This window comes from Myiozetetes cayanensis, unplaced genomic scaffold (assembly GCF_022539395.1).
Source record: "Myiozetetes cayanensis isolate MyiCay16 unplaced genomic scaffold, myiCay2020 scf5-8, whole genome shotgun sequence".
Classification (NCBI taxonomy): Eukaryota; Metazoa; Chordata; class Aves; order Passeriformes; family Tyrannidae; genus Myiozetetes; species Myiozetetes cayanensis.
This window is the reverse complement of record NW_026087742.1, coordinates 101,250,367-101,271,173: the sequence shown is the minus strand read 5'-3', so window position 1 is coordinate 101,271,173 and position 20,807 is coordinate 101,250,367. Positions and strand designations below refer to the sequence as shown.

The window sequence follows — 20,807 nt, the reverse complement described above, 5'->3', positions numbered from 1 at the left end:
CTCCTGGATTAGAAGAGTGTTAAAAGTTCTCTTCTGCTCTTTTTGCTGGTGATGTATCTGTGATTTTGCAGACATTTATCCTTACATTAATTGTTTATTCTATTTCATGGCATCAGGGGTCTAAGATGCAGGATTATTGTTAGCTGGGCTTCCTGATTTCAGCCTCCTGGGGAAATTACGAGCAGGTATAGGACTGCACCAGTTCATGTTTGACAGGCTCTGCAGCAACAGCTGTAGAAACCAATGACATGGTGTCCCACTGGCTCACAGGGAACCGATTCCTCAGATGTTGTATCTAGCACTGGCTTGGGGTTAAAGAATATCTTTAAAATATGTTTTGGTTTCCTCTCTGTCTCACAGGGACTTATTCTGTGACACTTGGAACATTTCTGTATCCCTCTCTCTGATGAACATAATCTCTCCTTCTCCTGTGAAGGTTCCATATGACAGAAAGGGGAAAATATTTCAAATTAAGCAGCATTCATCTGCATTGGTGATGAGCATAACACACTTAGCTATAAAGATTTTCTGTAAGCATATTTCACTATGTCTTTCTCTTGTGTATTTTAATTCAGTTGGATTAGCATAGTTTTACTTGTTTCTCTCATGTTGTCAAAATATTAAATATTTATAATTACAGCAAGGGCTCATTTTCCTTGTTTCTAAAGAACCATTTACTGCTTATGGGAGTGCTTAACATAAATTGTTAGCAGTAACTTGCAGTATATGCAGGATACTAAAATGGGCTGTATGAATTCCACTTTCATACAGAAGAGTTAGAGGGGGTTGGGTATATATTTGAGCTTTCTTTTTCGTGGGTTTGGTTCGGTTTTTTGTTCATTAAAAGAACTCTTAGAATCGCATTCTCATGACCTGAGATTAATTTAGTATTCAAAATTTCACCTTTCAAGTCATGTTGAATAGTGAAGTTGAAACTTGGGCAGAAAACCCCCTGAAGGCTGATAGTATTTAAGTTATGATTTTTTTACCAGTTATACTTACACACACATACCTCTTGGGGTCTGAATTATAATACCCGAAGCTCACACAACGGGAAAACCCCCTCCTAAAAAGCTAAGGAGGCACATTTTGGCTATTATACAGTTTTCATAAGCGTGGATCTCTGCAAAATAATTGCGTAAAATTTCCCAAGTGGATGAGCACGGATTTTAACGGGCACTATACACGCTGGTTGTACAACTGCAGACGCACACTGCGATCCCTCGGGCACTCACTCTAACGCGGGGCTGTCCCGCTCCCCGCACACGGACGGTGCCGGCGGCACCGCAGCGCCTGGCACCGGCTGCCTCAGGTTTCCCCGCAGAAACCGCTGCCGTCGGTCCCTCACGCATCGAAGTCTCCCACACAAACACCTGCCGCGGGGTGATTTTTTCCCCCCTCACAAGGTGGTCTCGCTGCTCGGGCGCACGAACTCGCGCCGACCTCGACTCTCCTGTCGGAGCCCCGCAGGTCCCGCTCTCTCGCTGCCGCCGCAGGTGCGGGGCGAGGAGGCGGCGGCGGCCGCGTAGCCCTGACCCCCACTTCTCACTCCTCACTCCTCACTCCCCGCTCGTCCCCGCTGCCGCCGCCGCTGCCCCGCGGGCGGGCGGAAGGGGGCGGCGGCGGGGGGGAGGCCCCGCGCCCCCGGTGCCGCTGCCGGGCATGCGCCGTGCCCCGGAACATGGCGGCGGCGTGAGGCGGCCGGCGGCAGCAGCGGCTTGACAGGACCTGCGTCCCGCCCGCCCGCCCAGTGAGTGGCGGCGGCGGCGCTGCGCCGCTCTCGCGGGGGCAGAGGGAGGGAGGAGCGGGGAGGGAAAGGGAGGCGAGGCGGCGGTCGCACCCCGTCCCGGGGCTCGCACCGCGACCTCCGCCCGCCGTGGCCGCGGTCCCAGGCGCCCCCGGGTGCCCCTCCCAGCCAGCCCCGCTGCGCTGGAGGCGGCACCGGGTCCCGCCGCGGCTGCCCCGCGCTCCGGCGCCGCGTCCCGGCTTTTCTGCGCTGCCCGCTCCCCTCCTCGGCGGGTCCCGCCGTCCCCCGCCAGCGGGACCCGCCGGTGGTCGCGGCAGGAGCGGCTTCCCGGGCGAGAGGAGCGGGGCGGCTCTGCCTCCCGGCACCAACAAAGCGCCTCTCTCTCTCCCGGAGTGGCCGCGACTCCCGGACAGCGGGAGTCCCGGTGAGCCAGCGCGGTGCGGGAGGTCCCCGAGCCGGCGGTGCCGCCGTGGCGGGGCTGCCGCGGGGCGGGCGGCGTTTGACAGGAGCGCGGGCAGGACACGCCTCCCCCGCCCGGGGCGGCTCCGCTGCCTCACCGGGCCCGGGCGGCGGGGCTGCCCCTGTCCCGTTCCCGCCGCGGCGCCCGGCGCTGGGAAACGGGCGTCACCCAGAAAAACGGGAGGCGCGTTAAAAATGACACAGTTCGGGGCGCGCACCTGTGTTTGGTGAGGGGGCTGGGGGTGCCTCTGGGAGACAGCGCGGTGGCCGGGCGGGAGATTCCTGTCGCGTTGCGATGCGCTGTGGCGCCTTCCCGTTTTCTTGAGGGTTAAACTGCGTATGTGGCAAATATTGGTTAACGACTTAGAGAGGATATGTTGCACGGGGAGTCATATTTTGGATGGTCCGAAGTAAGTAGTTTACGTGTGGAAAATTCTGTTCTTACAGTGTCGTGCATCATCGCTGTCTTAGCTGTTGCGACAACCTACAGAACACATTGCAGTGCTGTAGTAATTAAATCAATATTCAGGTTAAATTTTATGCTCAATTATTCTTTAGAAGTTAAGGCACATTCAAAGTGTTACTGCAATTTAAAGTTGAAGTCTTTCCCTACAGTTATTTTCTGTTTCTCAATGATCGATTTAGGCTATAGGAGACAGCAAAAAATAATTCTAAAACCTAAAAGGTTTAGAAGAGGTGAAATACTGATGTCTTAGTGAGTTCTACTAATGTAAACTTCACTTGTGACTCATGCATAATCTAACTATTGTAGCTGTAGTAGTTAAAACTTAAAAGCATAGACTCTGTAGATATGACAGTAGGTTTTCAGAGCATGCTGCCTCTGACTTGTAAACAGCTCTTCAAGTCTGACTGGTTGTGAATCTTTTCGTATTCAGAGTAGCAGCCTTAAACTTCTGGATTTTTAAAGCATTCATACTGCACTTTTCTCTTTGAAAGTGGCAGAGAAAAGCAGTTGGTGAGGCTCGGGGTCAGTAACAGCTGCAGAACTGGTGCAGGTGGGAACAGGAGTGGCAGGAGGGCGTTCACTGTGTCACAGTTGGGTTTAAAGCTGTCATGTAACGTTATGGAATAAATAGGGGAGTGAACGTGTTGGGGTGGACCAGTTTTTCATGGGCCACCAGCAAGTGCTGCTCAGTCTGCAGCAGCTCACAGTCCATGTGAGTAATCTCACTGATGGTGTGTCCAGGGAAATTACTTGTATAGCCAGGCTGTGTGCTTGGGGCAGGGGGAGCTGGTTTTCTCCCTTAGGATATCATAAAATGTAAGTACTCTTTAAGGATGATATTATTTGAATTGATGTAAAGAAATAGGACATTGGAGATGCTTCTGTTAGTACTTTATTTATGGGAAGTTTCGCAGTAATGCAAACGGGAAGCAGCAGGAAACGGATGGTGAAACTGAGGTTGAGACTGGGAAGTCCTTGTGTGGCTTTTAACTTAAACATGGTCTGATCTTGAATATGAAAGTAGCATTTACTGATTTTGTTTGAAACTCAGCTAATGGAGTTGGTGTTCTAGTCTTCTATTTGGTGTAAGTAAATGGGTAGCAATATTTGTGTAATATCTTTCAGGTTTCTTGGTATTTTATATTTTTATAGTAATGTTTGGATTCAGCAAAAAACAAGTGCTTTTCATGATGTGTTATAACTGCAAGTATAAACTACTTTCACACTAATTAGAAGCCATGTAGATACATAAACGTAAGATAATTAGATTGTTCTTAACATTTGGAGATGTGTAAGTATTGATCTTGATGTAGGAAGTTTAGGGAACAAACAACGGTAGTCCTTTTAAATATTTTTCCTTCGACTTCGTATATTCCTACTTTAAATGTGCAGATGCTTTTTATTTTTCCCTTCACTGTTACTGCCCTTGCTGCACCCAAATAGTGTGCTCTCATAAGGCAGAGACATTGTTTTCTGGAATAAGTGATAGAGTTCAAAAGAGGCATTTTGCTAGTGTGAAATTTGTAGTACTGAGAAAGTATTAATTCCATTACCTGTCTAAAATCAGTGTGTATAAAACAATGATGCAGCTTTACTTAGGAGAGAATGTGAAAACACAAAGCAAATGTAGAAAGCTGCTCCTGCCCATTGTACATGGGTGTCTTTCATTGTTTTCTTAATATTCCAATGGGATCATGAGCAGTGAGCAAGTCCTCTTTACTCCCTTTACAGAGTGAATATACGGGGAGAAATGAAGTGTCCTCAGCAATTATCCCCGGTATGAAATAGTGTCACTAACAGGAAACGCCATTTGCCGTTACCTGTGCAGGACACTGATGCTGGCTTTCTTATTTGTCTGGATACACCTACCTCAAACAAATTTGGGTAAAATACATATTTTTTTCTTGCATGTTTTAAGGTAATCTTTAGAAATACCATTTGACAGTCTACTGTGATATTTTCTAATTGTAGACATAGGACAAATTACAGGTAGGGACCAGGAAACTGCTTCAAGGAGTCTACACAAGGGAGGTTGTTAAGCAACTTTGTGACCTCCACATCTGTAGGGCATTTAAAGTTCTGTTCATTCCCATTTGAAAGAAATAGCCTTAGGCACTCAGCCTTAGTGCCCTTCTTCCAGAGATTAAAATCTTAAATGTGAAGGACTATACCATTTGTGTTCTTTAAAGTGCAAGACACGCAACATAAATTGCCCAGAACTCTGAGATTTTTCTAGCATGTGGGAAGAGCAGAAAAACCTGTATAAAGTTGTTACAGCTTAATAGTGCAGTGTGTAAATATAAAGTGATGGAAACGTTAAATAGAAAATTATTTTTGCTTGAATGTTACAGGTGTTTTCATTATATGTAGTAGTCCTCCTATTTTTGCAAATCCTTCTGATTTACATTTTGGATCAATGTAATTTGAAGTCCCAGAATAGTTGTTAACATTCTAATACAATTTGGTGAATAATTTTTATTACTGTGATTTGTGGGTTTTGTATATGAGGCTGCTTTTCCTAATACAATTTGTACTGTTTCTTTGAAGACTTCTTTTAAAGTCCAAGTGTTATGTAATTCAGTGGTGGAAGCTTTAGTATTGGTTATATGCTGTTAAATTTATTTTTTCATTGTAACAGTGTGTGTAAGGGTGTGTGTGAACAGCTTTACTGAGGTTGTCTAAGTGGAGAGGCAATTCATTTGAGGTTAAGCCTCTAAAAAGTGAGACAGTTAAGTCCCTAAGTGAGCTGTAGCCTTTTTTTGAGTATATTTCTGTGCAAGTGCTATTTTTGTACCTTTGTGCACCTGCCAGCTGACTTGACCTGTGTGGGCAGTGAGGGCTGAGGGTGTGTTCCCAGCTCCTGCCGCAGTGCTGGGCATGGAGCAGCAACACTGCCTCTTGCTCCTGGGAACAGCAACAGATGATTTGGTGAGTGACCAGCTGAGTCCAGGTGTGTTTGTGTAAACTCCCCACGTTGCCTAAAACTTGTGTTCTGTATCTGTGATCTCTTCAAGTAGATTATTGTCTTTTGGGATGGGAAGGGTGTCTTCAGGTATCTGAGCCAACACTGAGCAGGCTCCCCTTTTATCTGCAACAGGTATATACACAAAGAGTAACTGTTGCTTAAGTGGTGATGATGACCCTCAGAGGTATTTTTATCTCTTCCTTGTTAGTCTTTCTGCTTGGTCAACAAGGACAAAGATCTGGGGGAAAATCAGGAGCTGCTTCACAACCATTCAGAAAGCAGCAGTTGCTTTTATCAGCCACCTTATCTCTTTTATTTGGGCTTGCTCTGGTAGTTTCTTTTGTATACAATGGACATTGGGCACAGGTGTACACAACTAAACCATTTGTAGCTGAGGGGATATAATGTGCTATACCATTAGCAGTGTGTGTGTGCAGGGATATACTGTGTGTTTACCCTTAGCAACTCTCCTCCCAAATTCCCTATCACAAAAAGTAATAGCTTTAGTTTCTGTGTTCTTGGATATGACCAAAAATGTGTTATTTTCTTATCTTGGATCTAAATGAAGTATACACTTCTTTGTGGTGTTAAGTTACGTGTCTCTTTTATTTCAGCAGTGTAGATTCAAGACTGCTTCATAGTTCTGCACTTTAGCTGAGGCACCTGCTTTATGGGTAGTGGTTGATCACTTTGGATCCAAATTGGTGCAATACCTAGTGTGTGCTTACTGTGGTTCTTTCATGTGCTCTCTTCCTGCTTTTCTGAATTACTTGCAGAGCCTTATATCAAAATCTCTCTGAAATACTAAACGTTTAATAGAATTTTAGTGTGCTTTCATTTGTTTTAGCAGGGTAATAGCCTTTCTGCTCCATAGGGAACATACTGTCTAGATACCTTATGTCCAAACTAATCCTAAAGTACGTGGGGTTTTTTGGCTTTGTAAGACTATTGCTGTATGCATCTTAAGCATGAGCAGTGTTTTGGGCTGATTTTTATTTTTAACCCATAAATTGTATGTGTACTCCGCATTTGTATGTTATCATCTAAAACCAAGTAAGACATTGCATTAAAGGTTGTTTAAATCATTTGATTCTAGCCCTTCAGCTTCACAAATCAGGTCAAATTCTATTTAAGATACCAAGGGAATTCAGTCTTTTCATAAAAGGGATGAACGTCTTTGACGGAAATCTATCTGAGTCAGTTGTCTTCTCAAGGTAATACGATATTCCTTTTAGCATAGGGCAAAGATGGGGTTGAGCCTTTTATCCTCTGTAGCACACATTAGTTAAGGGAGCAGCTGAAGTTTATAAAACCTATAAGAGAGTAGCACCATTTTAATGAGGTGCATACCTAAAATGAAGCATGTACCGTTATTTATGTACTGTGTGGAATCTATTGGAGATTAATGCAGGAAGGTTCAGTGGAAGGAGTGCAATTCTTGGGGCACTTTTAAAAGCCCACTTAAAAAGAACAGTTTGTAAACGTGAGTCTTGTGCATGGAGGAATGTGAAAGGGTATCAGCTGCTAAATTTGGTGGAACTCTTTATGGTCACTATCGTTTGTCAGGGGCTCAGAGATTAAAAGGGCTGCCACATGTTTGATGGCACCTCCCATTCCAAACCTATTGTATGTGTACCCTGCACTGGAGGGCTATAAAGAGGCAGACAGTGGTTTTCTGGGAAGGTCAGAGGATATGAATTGGTTTTAATCCCAAAATAAGCAGTGTTATAGTTAGATGGAAGACTTCTAATGTGATGTGTAGGTTTTTTTCCAGCTTGTTGTAGGTAAATAGTCCCTAGTCTGAATGTTCCCTAGTGCTCAATGGTGTAAGCACTGGGTGGAGGAGAGAGAGGGGGATTGCCTCCAGAAGGGTGATCTCCTGAAGTAACAGAAAGGGGGATGCTCTGCCTCTGTCCTGGTCTGGACAGCAGCAGCTGTGTAGTCATGCTGAGGAAGAGGTGGAGGAGGTTGCCCTGTTACTGCTTGCTTCACTTGTGGGTGGGGTTTTATTATGTATAATTGTTGTCATGGGAAATGGGAGAGAGACAGATTTGCTGTGAATGTGCCTGATGCTTTGAGTGTTTCGTCTTCTTCCATTTTTGAAGAGTGAAGCAAATAGTGCAGCTGAGTATTTGCAGCTGTCTAGTCCTTTGAGCATTTAGGAGTTACCGTGTTTTTTATGACCTGTTAGTGCTTTGTTAGCTGCAGAAATGTCCAGCAGCACTGAATGGGGCTTAGAAATGGCACATGGTGTGATTCTCAGGGTTGTCCTGTGCCAGGCCAGGAGCTGAACTTCGATGATCCTTGTGAGTCCCTTCCAGCTCATGATATTCTATGATTCTATGATAAAGTTTGTCCAAATAGATGGACAAATATTTTGATGGCAGCTGCGTGAAGATCCCTTGTGTAAGGGGACTGAAGAAGGCTTTCTGTCACAGCTATCGGCACCAGCAACAGATGAGCCCAGTGCAGGGATGTGCGTGTACCTGGAAACTGCAAGCAGCTCTCTGGGCTTTTCTTTCTTCAGAAAGCTTCTCTGGAAGGGGAAGCTATCAGGAAATTGCTAAAGGGCTTATTTAGTTCTAGTTGGTTTGTTTTTGCTCCCTGACTGGACACCAGTGCATGGGATCAGAGTAGTTATTCCATTATATAGACCAGGGTACATTGTGGAGTGTTGCAGCAGCGGGGAAATGTGGTGAGGCAAGTTGTGTCTTTGTTAGTATACAGTGGCATGGAGCCTCAGCCAGCATTATGTTGTTTGGATTCTCATGTGGGGAGAGAGAGGCAGATACTTTATGCACTGGAAGAGGATGGCAGCAGAAGTATGTAGCTGCTGGCATTGAGTACAAGCAAGGAGAGCCAAACATGTCCTGAAACAAGCCAACTTCACCTGGGCTGCTGGCAGCAGCTGGATCTTATGTAGAAATGTCCCAAGGCTGTTCTTCATGCCTTTAATGAAAAAAATAAATTGTGCATGCTGTTTGATGATACAGATTTCTGCATCAGACTAAAAGTGTTTGTGTTTCTCTGGATACTCTATTGTGAGTCAAAAATCCGGACCACAGGGGTGGGTTTGCTGATTATGCGCTGTCTGGATAGAGCTCTATTTGATCATATCTGAAACCAAGCTTCCACAGTTCCTTTTCCAGTTTGGAGGCAGTGTAGAAGTGAGGAAGCCAAAGTTACCTAAAAGGGTGAAAAATCCCTTTTCCATCATCCCACCTCTACTTATCTTTCTCCTCCTTTTCCCCTTATGTATACACACTGTGTGACTGCTGGTGGTGGTGGTGCTTGTTGTCTGCTAAAGACAAGTGCAGAGGAGCTGTATAGGGATCTCGAGCATCTGGGCATTTCTTACTGTGTTTGCAACAGCGATTTCTTTTCTCCCCTACCTGTTGTATTTACACTGTGCTAAAAGTATGCTCAATGCCTCGCAGAACAAACAGTTTGAGACCTCACTTCTGTGTCAAGGGAAGCTGAGCAGAAGGCAGAGGAGATGTATCTGGGTATAGAGAGAACATCATGCAGGTATGTAGCTCTTACCCCGTGCTAATCATACAAAATTATGTTGGGGTATTTTTTTTGTGCATAGTTTAATTAGTTTGCTTTATGAAAGAAATTTGAGTTAGGCATTTGGACAAAGCCAGGTTTAATAATGATGATGAATGTTTTCAGGAAGAGTACTCCAGGCTTGAAGGGGGAAGTGGAAAACAGCACAGAGGTTTCAGTGTGAATTCACCAAAATGTTTAAACAAATTATGTTAAAAGTCTTGTGCTGCTGTAAATACGGACTAGTAAACTCATGAAATGGGCAGTTTTACTTAAGATAAAAATATAAGCTGGTTTTTTTAAATTTATTTGAATATAACATTAAAATACCTTTCATGTGGGAAGACTGGTATTTTAAGAATATTTAAAGCTGTTAATGGCCAGTCAGCCGCTTTGCTGAACTGCTGACTTCACACATACCATTTCCTTTTTCAGGTTTTTACAACCCCACATCTTCTGACTTTTAAAGCAGGATGGGGAGGGAGGGAAGGAGGAGAAAAGCTATTTTCATTTTTTGCTGGTAGCCATAGAGCAGCTCTAAACTACACTTTTTAAAATTACTGTCAATTTAGTAAATGTTAAATCTGCGTGACAAAAAATGTTTCTGTTGGGTGTTGATACAAGCTATGCTGTTTAATTTGGAGACCTTACTTCTCTGATATTCTCATTTATGACTTTTATTTCTTGTTTCAGGAATTTTTGGGACAAATCCTTGGTCTAACCCTTGTTAGTGTTGCTTTTCAAAATATACAATGCTTTACTCTGTACTGAATAACGCACTTAATGGGGTTTGAGAGTTTAGAGAGATTTTTGTAGTCTAGAAATGTATGACCTACTGTAATTACAGTTGCTCATATTCTTAGGCAGATCATAAACTTACCTGGTGAGAGAGCAGAACATTTACAGGCAATATTTTACTGCTGACAGCTTAAAAGTTTGTTTATGCTAATCACTTCATAAATAGTGAGCAGTACACTGCTGGTGACTTTCAGAGCATTTTTGCAAGTGCAGAAAATTTCTTCTTGCTGTTAAAGCAAATGACATTACAAAAATATATTTGTAAGGCACTAAGTACCCACTCTCTTCCTTTAATAACTTAAGAAATATTCAAGTTTAGTTGTTGTAATGATATATATGACTAGCTAATATTTGATATTCTGAAAGCTTGTAAATTTGGCAAAAGTTTATCTGTCCTAGCTCTATTTTTATTAACTAGAAGAGGTTTTCAGATATAGCATTTTAATAAAAGCTCTGCTGTATGAAAATCTGGAAGTTTAATTTCCTTTCCTTGAAAGAATCTCACTTTTTTTTTAATACAAAGAATGTGAACTAAAAGGGATTCCAACTTGGATCAAATTTCTTGTCAGAACGCTGTCTGATTTTGTATTTGTGTGTATAAATGAAACAAGACCTGATCTTTAATGTTTAGAGATCATATATATGCAATGCTGAATTGTACTGAATTACAACTGCAAAGCTTGCATTACCTTTTGTGAAGTTCTGATTCGTTTGTGTAAGTTTTTTTTCTATTAGCCTGTGAGATCTTACTCTTTTATAATGATGCTGCAGTATGCTCTAAGAGGTGTGAAGTGATTATCTGTATTACAGAAATAAGGAAGTAGATGCTGTTTTATCTTGAAGCATACTAAATGAGTTTACATGCTGGGTAACTTGCTGGAGAGTAGAATTTTCAAGTATTGGAAATTTGAAAGCATTGTATTTTATTAAAAAGCTCCTTTTAAGTCTTACTCTCTTTATCTCTTTTCAGCCCCTTAAAGACTTGTAAAAATAGTATGAAGTAGAGTTTTAGATTAAAAGACAACAGATAAATAGATGATTAAGTTTAAGAAAAGGGTATTCCAGATTAATGACGGATAACTTTGAAGTAATACAGTTAAATCACACTTGTTTGGGAAGCGACTGGTGCCTGTAGGCACTTGTTACCCATGTGTGGAAGCTGGAGTGGGAACTGTGGTTGCTGGACTCTGTGTCTTTCCAAGGAAAGGCTGCACAAGTCCTTTCCTTGAAGGGCTCTGCAGTGCTGGCAGTAACAAACAGCAGGAAGGAGGTGAAGAGCGATGGGAGCGTGGCCAGCAGTTGTAACTGATGTCTCTTGTGTTTCTAAAGGTAACAGCACATGAGCACTGGCGGTGAAAGCAAGTGTGGGGCTTGCACATATGAAGGAGTTGGGGGAGAGTATTTCTTACCTTACACTGTACCTAATATTCTGTCTATAACTGGTTTTGCTGTTCAAACTATTTGTAAATAATTTTCCCAGCTTGCATATGGAATTTTATTATGAAAACATCTGTAGAAGAAAAAGAGGGGCAAGTATAACTCCTTGTTCATATTAAGTATGAAAAATATCTGCCTTAATGTCAAGCTAAAATTAAGAACTTAATTGATGCTTCAGAGTGAATGTTCTATTAGATTCCTCCTCTGTACTGTGTACCTGTGTAAAAGAACAGCTTCAGTCCTTATCCAGCAGAGACTGCCCATTGACAGCTGTCCATTCCACAAGTGAGGTCACCAACAGTGAGGACTGAGTTACTGCATTGGTACCAGTGGTAGGGTCAAAAAAGCTGACAGGCTCTAAAACTGCTGTCTCTTGTCTTACCTCTTGAAATGAGATGCAGAGTCATTGACAGAAAAACTTTAATCTTTTTGGTAGGGAATAAACCCACAATCTCCTGGGTGATTAGGCTTCTTTTAAATGTTATGTTTATCTCCAAAATTATGTGCTATGTATTTTTATGAGCAAGCATGCTGTCAAGATAAACTTGCACTCGGAAGCCCTAAATATGCATGATTTTTTTTCAGGACATTCAGTTTATTGAGTGCCTGGCTTACAGTGAAAAGGATAATGGAGATGCATGGCAGGCAAAACAGAGCAAGTTTGACGTTTTCTGTAGAATACTAGCTTCTTTGAAATGTAGCAATACATATCCTTTGGGTAATTCTTTCAAAATTAAAAGAGCGAAGTTAGGCAGGAAAAATGTTTTCTATCCTGTTTTCTGACTCCTAGTATTATGTACTAGCAGCGCAGAGAGTGAAGGCTTAGGCTTGTCTGCTAATATATGGCTTTCTGACAAAGGACTTGCACAGTGGGAGGTGGCTAATAGAAGTGATTTGGGGATTAACAATAAAAACTTCAGTAAGGAATTAAAGGCAGATGAATGCTTTCCACCTGATTTTTAAAAAAGTAACTGATGTAAGGGATGTTAACCAGAGAAAGACTAAAACTTGGTTTACAGGATGAATTGAGATGTGATGTAAATAATACACTTCGTGAGTGTGGAGGTCCTTTAAATGCTCTTTGGATTGAAGACATTTTGATAATAAATCGAGTATTACCTTCGGTTCATGGATTGTTTTCCATTTGCTTTTTCAGTTTCCATAGTTTACAGCAAACGGGTTCTCACTGGATTCTGTGAGTCAGACAGTCCCTGAATGTTTTGGCCGTTTTCTGTCCTTGACTGTCCTCTGTGCTTAGCTTGGGCTTTGTAACTTTGGTTCTCATTCTGCTCCTTTGTATACTTGCAAGCCATTGCGCTGCACCCTTGTCATTGCGTTTCTTTGTTTGCTCATATCTTCCTGACCTTGTTTAGTTTTTCCTTTAATTTCTAGAAGCTGGTAGATTAATTTCTTAACCCCATCTTTCTCACTCAACTTGCTTGTACAAGAATGCCTTGAGCGCTGTCCTTGCTGTGTCACTTTGCCAAAATGTCCCCTGGAGGTGTTTCCCCTGTATTTGCTGGTGGTTTTCTTCTCTTCTGTGGTGGGTGTGCTGTGAGTTGATCCAGGCTGGTGATGGTGAGAGCGACGTAAGAGGACTTTGTCTTGGTTAGCAAAGGACATAACTGCCTTGCTTACGGTTTACCACTTAATTCTGTGAGGTGATGGAAAGTTGTTCCTTGGTCTGCCCCTGCAAAAGAAGTTAGACTTTGTTTCAGGCTGACCCTGCTCTGTTTTGGAGGTAACGGGTTTTCATTTTGCAGTAGTTCAGCAGCACATGGTGGTTGTTAGATAGAAGCTCAGAAATACCGTTCTGGGATGTTTTCTGTGACAATCTGTGCGCTAATTTAATAGCAGCTCTAAATTGAATACTTAGGTGTAACTGAGTTTTAAGTAGCACCTCTTCAAAACAGCAATATATTGTGTTCCTGCAGTTGAGTTTGCCTCATTTCAAACAGCACTTTCAGAACTTTCAGTTGTCTTATATTTTTAACAGGCTGGTGGGCATGCTGTAAAACAACCTATCTGGTACAACACAAGCTAATGAAAAGCTGGAATCCTTTTTATGTCCTGACAGACGCTCCGGTTGTGCTAAACTTGATGACTATCACTGCAGGGTTGGAATCTTTATTACTGCACCAAGTGCAATCTGGTACTTGGAACAAAAAGATAAAAACCATTCACTGTTTTAAAGTAATCTGTAAAAACAGTTACTTTGACTCTGCATCACCTTTCATGATTTATTACTTGCAGTGGAAAAGCTTTGAATTTTTGGGGGAGTCTATGAAAGTATCAAGTATTTCAAATTTATTTGATGGCTTAAAAGGATTTCTGTTCTTAATCCTGGTGATCACTTATGGTATGAATGTTATTGTGTAGCAAAACCTGCTTATTTTATGGTAGTATTCAGTTTTATTTATAACTGCTTTCAAGTCTCAATCTTGAGAATTTTTGTAGTAAGTATCCAGCATGTTCACACACAACACACACACACTAAATGAATTCTACAGTCCCTGGCATTTTAACAGAACATATTTAATTACTTTTAGCCATGAGACTTGCACTGTATAAAGTTTTCATCATGCAGTCCATCAGCACAGTGTGCAAGTTCCTTGAAGTTTCACTAAAACGTCACAGTTTCAAGAAAATACTCAATTTGTATGATGCCTCTCTTGTTAGATGTAATACATATGTGTATTTTATTTTTTTTAACATGTGAATAGAAGATTCAAGAAATCCCAACTAGATAGCCTGCTTTTCAACTATTAAGTCTTTCCAGCATTACGTAAAAGAAATATCTTCTAAAAATTTTATGTTTGAGAAAATTAATTTTGGAAAACGTATACACATATTTAAATTTAAAAAAATCTCAAACTTTTGATGATGTCAGCTTTAAACCTCATGGGTGTTCCTTGGAAGGAAATTAACATATATATAAGAATATAATTCAGAAATTTGAATGTATTTTTACCCATTATTACTTGAAAAGTTAGTGGAAAAGAATAATAAACTTTCTGGCTTTGTTGCTTCAAGGCTAAATGCATCAAATGAGTTTGACTTGTACACAGTCAAAGTTCAAAAAACTAGGTGCTGGAGTAGGAAATCATAGTAGCACACACAGACACCCCCTGCCCCAAGTTTGGTTTTGCTGTTTTACACTAGTTCAACTAATCCGTCCCTTCTGGTTTCTAAACCCTACAAGAATGAGACTCATTGCTTTTATCTACAGTTAACATTTCCCTAACAAGTTCTCTGTGCTCTGTTTCAAGTTGTACTGGGCAGGGGTGTCAGTGAGCACTTGGGCCTTTGTGTAAATTTTTTACATCAGTGTTTTGTTTCCTCTTCAACTGTAGTTGTGGAAGATAGTGTGTTTTACCCAGAGGTGTTTAAGTTGATGATTGTTTAACTGCACAAGTGAGGCAGGATGAGTAGGTTACATATAATAGTCTTTCTTCCTCTTTTCAGTATGTTTCTCGGGGGAAAAAGGAATAATGCACATTTTATATCTTTCTTTGTATTAAAACCCCACAGAAAATGCAGATCATTATGGAATGAACTGCCTAAAACAACGAAATGAAAGTTTGCATTTGGCACCCTTACTTCTTGTATGTAATCATTGCTTACATGTTACTCTTCGCATAGTTTGTTAAACATTTGCTGCTTAAAACCAGCAAGAAAATTATACACCAATACAAAAAAAATCATCCTTTTAAAAAAAAGAAAACCCAAGTGCCAACAACAGCCTCCCCCCTAACTTGTTGTATTACTGCTCCACAGGAAACTGTTGTGCTGAAAGGAAGAATTAACTGGTCTTTCAACTTCAGCCTTTTTATTGTGAGAGGGAGATCACAGAAGTGTTACCATGGGGAGAACAACAGTTAAAGGTAAGCTTTAATACGAGAGAATGAAAATACGGAACCTGCTAAATTCTCTTTTTAAAGCCTGTGGGATATTAGTTTACAGTTACTGTACTGTTAAATTAAAAAGACAGTTTGTGATATGCCCTGAATACAGGTAAGTTCAAACTTCACGTTGTTATACAATAAGTATACTAAATTTGGCTGTCCTGGAGTTCTGCAAATTTAACCAAAGCCATTCTGTCCTGTGGCAGCTTTGAAACGATTATTCTGCTCTGAAATTGAAGAATGTGTCTAGATGTGCTGTTAGTGAACATGAAGGGCTTTATTCTGTAACTGCATATAATTTAGCAGGACAATAACTGAATAGTACCAGGAATCAACTTTTATCACGATGATTGGCATTAGCAGCTGTTTCTGTAAGATAAAATGAACATTTTAAAAGAAATTCATCCACAAATACAGAGTGTACCACAAAGGTGTGATTTCTGCTGTATCATGTCTGCAGATGTTAATTGTGAGTTATGTGCTAAAATAAAGAGTGAGACTTTAGAAGAAATGAGTGTTTGGGCTGGTGAAACAAAGAGAATGTGAAGAGAGAAAAACACACTGTCTGAAACCAGGTTGCTTCTGCTTTCAAAGCTTTCAGATTGGTTGTACTCCCCCATAAAAGGCTGCAAACATTTTTTGTACTTTTCTTGAGCTTTCCACCTTCAGCCCAAGCTGCTTTATGTGCTTGTGTGTTCCCTTGGTAAATAGTTGTCTTTTGCTATAATAGATGTTCTGTAATGGCAGGAGTCGTCCGTTTAATTGTTGCACCAAGAGTTTATGGAGGAAGTCTGTCACCTTCTCATGTAGGTTTTCTGCATGGCTGTTGTCTAAATATACTGAGAGACTCCCTGTTCCAGGCAGATAAGATAAGAATCCCACTAGGGAAGCAAAAAAGGAAGGGCAAGGAGAAATTTCGTATTCACTCTGTCTTGATATCCTCAACTGTGTGCACTGAGGCTTAGTGAAGGGCAACTAAAAGGTGCTCACAACCCTGTGTGGTAGGGAGTGTGAAGAAGGCCCCTTCTGAGCAATGGCAAGGCTTACTAAAGCTCATCTGAAGGTGAGTAACTGCATGGCACAACAAGAGCAAAAGTTTCAGTCATCCAAAGTATTCTTATTCATGTGGAAGAGACAAGAGATTTCTTTGAGAAAAGTGGTATCCTGCCATGTTTGGAACAACCAGCAGAGTTGAAGACTAAGGGGGCTGAGAGATAGCTGTAGAAATCTTGAAAGCGTGACTGTGAACCGTGTTTTCCCCACATTGCAACAAGCAAATAGCTTAGAAGACAGCACGTGCATGCCTCCTCATGTAGCACACCATTCTGTGATAACAACTATTTCTGTCACGAGCCGTGATGCTTGCCATCACTCAGACAAAGCAGTCATCTTGTTTGTTGAGAGGTTAATTCTTCTAGAAAGAAGTGTTGCAGAGTTTCAAAGCATCTCAGGCTAGAAGCTGGAGTTCAAGATGGGATTTTATAGGAGGAAATATACATTGGTCACCAGGATTATCTTTACCAGAGCTTTACCACTGCCTTCTCTGATTCCTTTTTTTTGGAATTCACAAGTCAGTCAAGATAACTTTGTCTTTTTCTTCTTTGTTTTTAATTTCTTGCATGATAGATGTGGTTACTCTTGCCTGTCTTCTGTTGAGTAATCTTATCAGCAGAATTCTGTGGTTACAGATAGGGTGGGAGTTATGTAAACACATGGAATTTTGGATCAGTAAGCAGAAAGCACTATGTTAAATAACCTTAACTCTAATCTTGTATCTAAAGCTTTAGCTTGTGAAGTGCACTGTAGAAAAAAAATTAGTTGGTGAACAATAGAATGTGTTGCTTTTATAATTTCAGTATATACTGTACTCTAATCTGGCTACCTAGAAGAAAGCAATCTTTCATGGGGTATTTAGCCTGTATGTGTTATAGGCTAAATATATTTAGTTACATAGCAAATATATAAACCCTATGTATGTGTATGTATTACTTTATTTTTAAAACTTTTTTTGAAATTGATATCCCATTCTTTGTTCTTTTTTTAAAGAGAGCTGAGTAGCTTTTAATTAAGTCCACAGTAGCAGCATTTCATTCTAACTCTTGTTTGGGCAAATAATCTGAAATATACTGTGCTTTATGTTGGAAAGTAAACTGAAACTTGTCTCTTCAGAAATGAACTTTGTGAACAGAAGATGATAGATAATGAATTAAACTGACCTATATTTTTTGTCATCATGAGCCTCAAGACTCTAGAACTAATAAGTCTCCCCTGTCTGCAGTATAAAGTTCCCATTTTCAAGTCCATTTTTCAGGTTAAAGGAATTAGTCATTGAATGTGGCTAGGAAATGAATTTGGAAGGAGATGAAAACAAAATGACTCTTTGTACCTGTAGAAGTATAATTATAATATATTTTTTGAGGTTTGACCTCAAAGTTTGACCAAGCTGAGGATCATCTGTGGAGGGAGTCACCTTCAGCCCAATGATTTGATATAATAGTCTTCTGCCTCAATTTTTTTTCCACGATCTTTGGAAATGAAATTCACTAAAATTGAGAATATAAAAATTTCAAATGCATTAAAAAAAAAAAGACATGTGTTTATATTTATAAAATTGAATTTTAATAAAATCATATTTCTTTATTGTTGCTTTTGAAAATAAACCATAGTTTTTTATCCAGCCTAACTACTGACATTGGAAAAGGCACACCTGACCAAGTTGTAATAACAATTGTGAAATATAGACTGGGAAAAAGTTTTCTGTGGTAGTAGTACAGGGTGTCTCATGTGAAATCAGGTTGGTAATTCTTCCTGCTTGTAGCTTTTCATCTGCTTAGACAAAACACTCCAGCTTTGTAATGGTATTCCCATGGGGAGTTTTTGGAAACAATCTTGGTTTTATTTCAATTTATTTTTGGATGTTTCTGCATGTGCTGGGTGAGATTTACTTGATTGAGATTATTTTAAAGAGCAAATTTCTGGCCATCAAAAACAAGTGATAGAGACAGTGCTTTGTGTTTACTGTGAATGAAAAAGCTTCCACCTCAAATGAACTAGATGTTTCAGTTGCTATTGAGAAATCCACTTCTCATTAGTATAATCGTCTCCTCTTGTTCGTGTAGTTGTTCAACGGCTGATAAGAAAACTGTGGTGCCAAGAGTGCTTTGTTTCAGCTTTCATATTTACTGTGATATTTTTGAGATAAGCACTAAACTTAAGCGGTACAGAGAATAAATAATTCGTATGGTGATTGTCAGCAAGAGCACATGTGGTGTCTAGGCTGCAGTTTTTCACATTCTTCCACCTGTTCTTGATGTCTCTCATCATAAAAGGCTGTCATCTTGTTTGAAATCTGGCACTCTGTCCTTTCAAGCCTTGGGTGTTCACAGGAAGCAGTTACTAGTTCTCTTATTTCAGTGAAGTCCTACATGAGAGACTTACTGATCTCCTCTTTGGAAATAGGTGGATTGGGAAGTTATTTATTCTCTAAGCTGACAGCCTGATGTCTGTGGTAGTCCCATGACTGTTTTGGGGAAAACCTGACTAACTGAGCTTATAGAACATGGCAAAAGGCTCTGCTGTTGATTACTGCTGCCCAGAAGAATTAGTTCTAACACTTTTTCTTCTCAGATTCCCACAGGTAGTTGTAGGGTGTCCATTTGTGTGGCTTAAAGCCCTATTCCTGGGGAATTTTGGGGATCAAAGCTTGTGGGCACCATCTTGAATAATTTCAGCAGTTCCATCTGAAGTTGACCTCCATAAGGATTTTTCTCCATGAACTTATCCAATAAAAAATGCTCCAAAGCCAACTTTTGAAAAAAAAAAAAATGCATTGCCCGTTCAGTGTCATATTTGAATTATGCTTGAGTCCATGAGTGTCAAAAGTAGGTCACCAAACCAACATATATTAAAGACTAAAAGGAATGAGTGAACTGTCTCCCTCAGTCTTCTGAGCTGCCCAGTTCCACTGTGTCTCTCATACATACTGAAATCCATCAAAAATGAAGTATGACAGACTCCTTTCTGAATGTGGGTAGAGATGAATGATAGGGAAGGTAGATTCTTCAGAATGATTCTTTTAGATAGCTGGCATATGCACTTAGTTGCTTCGAATATTCAGGAATTTAATACTGAGAATATTGAGTATTCAAGAATCTAAATATAGAATGGAATCTTTACCTCAGAAATATGCTTTTAGGGTGGGTTTGTTTATTTTCCTTGTTTCTCAGTTCAGAGTGATCTATACAAGATTTATAAAAATATCCGGTTATCTTAAGGATCTCAAATTGTGTGTAGGTTGAGTAAAACTATTAAAAATTAGGACAGGGTTGCTATCTGTAGAGCTAATACTACATGTTCTGCAACTAGATTTATTCTGATAATGTGATAAAAAGTAGTCAAAAGCTCTGCTTTTTTATGGTGTTCAAAATATATTTCTCAATATATTTTGAAAGGAAAATAGTGTGGTGAAAAAATTTAGAGTACCCTTTGATTATGCGCTGAAATGAATAGAAGAACATCAGTATATTTGGAACAAGATATTCTGTATTGTTTGAAAGCATTCTGTGTTATGCTGAACATCGTTATGATGTGAATATTACATTTATTATGTAACGGAATCTTGTCTTTTAGATTCAAAGAATATTAAAAAAGAGAAAGATGGAAAGAATCAGCAGGCAAACAACCCGTCTTTAAAAAGTGGTAGGTATTGCAGCTGTCAGGTTATTAGTTAAGGTACGCTAAAAGAAAGAGTGTGTTGGGATCATACTATTTCATGAGGCTTTTGGCACTGTCTTGGGTTATTATTGTTGGGTAGTTAAAAACGTACCATTGCTTTTGTCTAACTCTGTTAGGAAAGCGTGTTTTGCTATAGAAGGTGATGGCTGAAACTGCTTGACTTGAGCTTGATAGTTTTACTAACCAAGACAAGTACTGTTTGTATGTATGATAAAAGTTGCTGTGTAAATATTAATATTTTTAGACTATTACTAATTTGTCTGTTGTTCTCATCGTTTATTTCTTAGTTTCATGCCTTTGTTGCTGAAGTTATTTTCCCTTTTCTTAATGTGTTTGCTGCTGCCAAAGAAAGGATTTATGGTTTAATAGACTGAGTTTTTAGGATTACTAACTGGATTAAATTGCCTGAGATTCTAATTTTACTTTAAACAAATTATTTGAAAACAGAATTTGTGTTTTCATAGTAAATTGAGGAAATTACACACTTGCCAGAAATAATCCAGATTCTTACCGAACTTGAACTCTGCTGTCCTCAACAGGTGCCATAAGGCAGCATATACATGAGACTGCTGTCAGTTTAGCTTTTGTGGGCTGAGTGAGAAGACAGCAGCACCTTTACATATCCTTCATGTGTTCATGATGGTTGCTTGAATTTGGGACAATAAGAAATGTCATGAGTCCTATTGGCTTAAGTACAAAATCTCCTCAGGAGTTCTCGAAAAAATGTCACAGAGTTATTTAAACTCT

At 40.3% G+C, this 20,807-nt stretch overlaps 1 protein-coding gene across 9 annotated transcripts in view; it reads left to right on the top strand.

The window, feature by feature from the left end:
* Positions 1–1,726: 1,726 nt before the first annotated feature.
* The window catches only part of SCML2 (Scm polycomb group protein like 2), a 71,387-nt gene continuing 52,306 nt past the window's right edge, over positions 1,727–20,807 (top strand). Inside the window, exons 1-3 of one of the 9 annotated variants that reach the window (XM_050332541.1) lie at positions 1,732–1,750; positions 15,199–15,305; positions 19,956–20,024. In XM_050332541.1, the coding sequence (XP_050188498.1) occupies positions 15,284–15,305; positions 19,956–20,024 (91 nt within the window). In that variant the 5' untranslated portion in view covers positions 1,732–1,750; positions 15,199–15,283. Of the gene's footprint in view, positions 1,751–2,120; positions 2,172–2,495; positions 13,574–14,410; positions 15,306–19,955; positions 20,025–20,807 lie in introns of those variants that run through there. The other 8 variants (XM_050332540.1, XM_050332542.1, XM_050332537.1 and 5 more) reach the window with 8 other exon arrangements.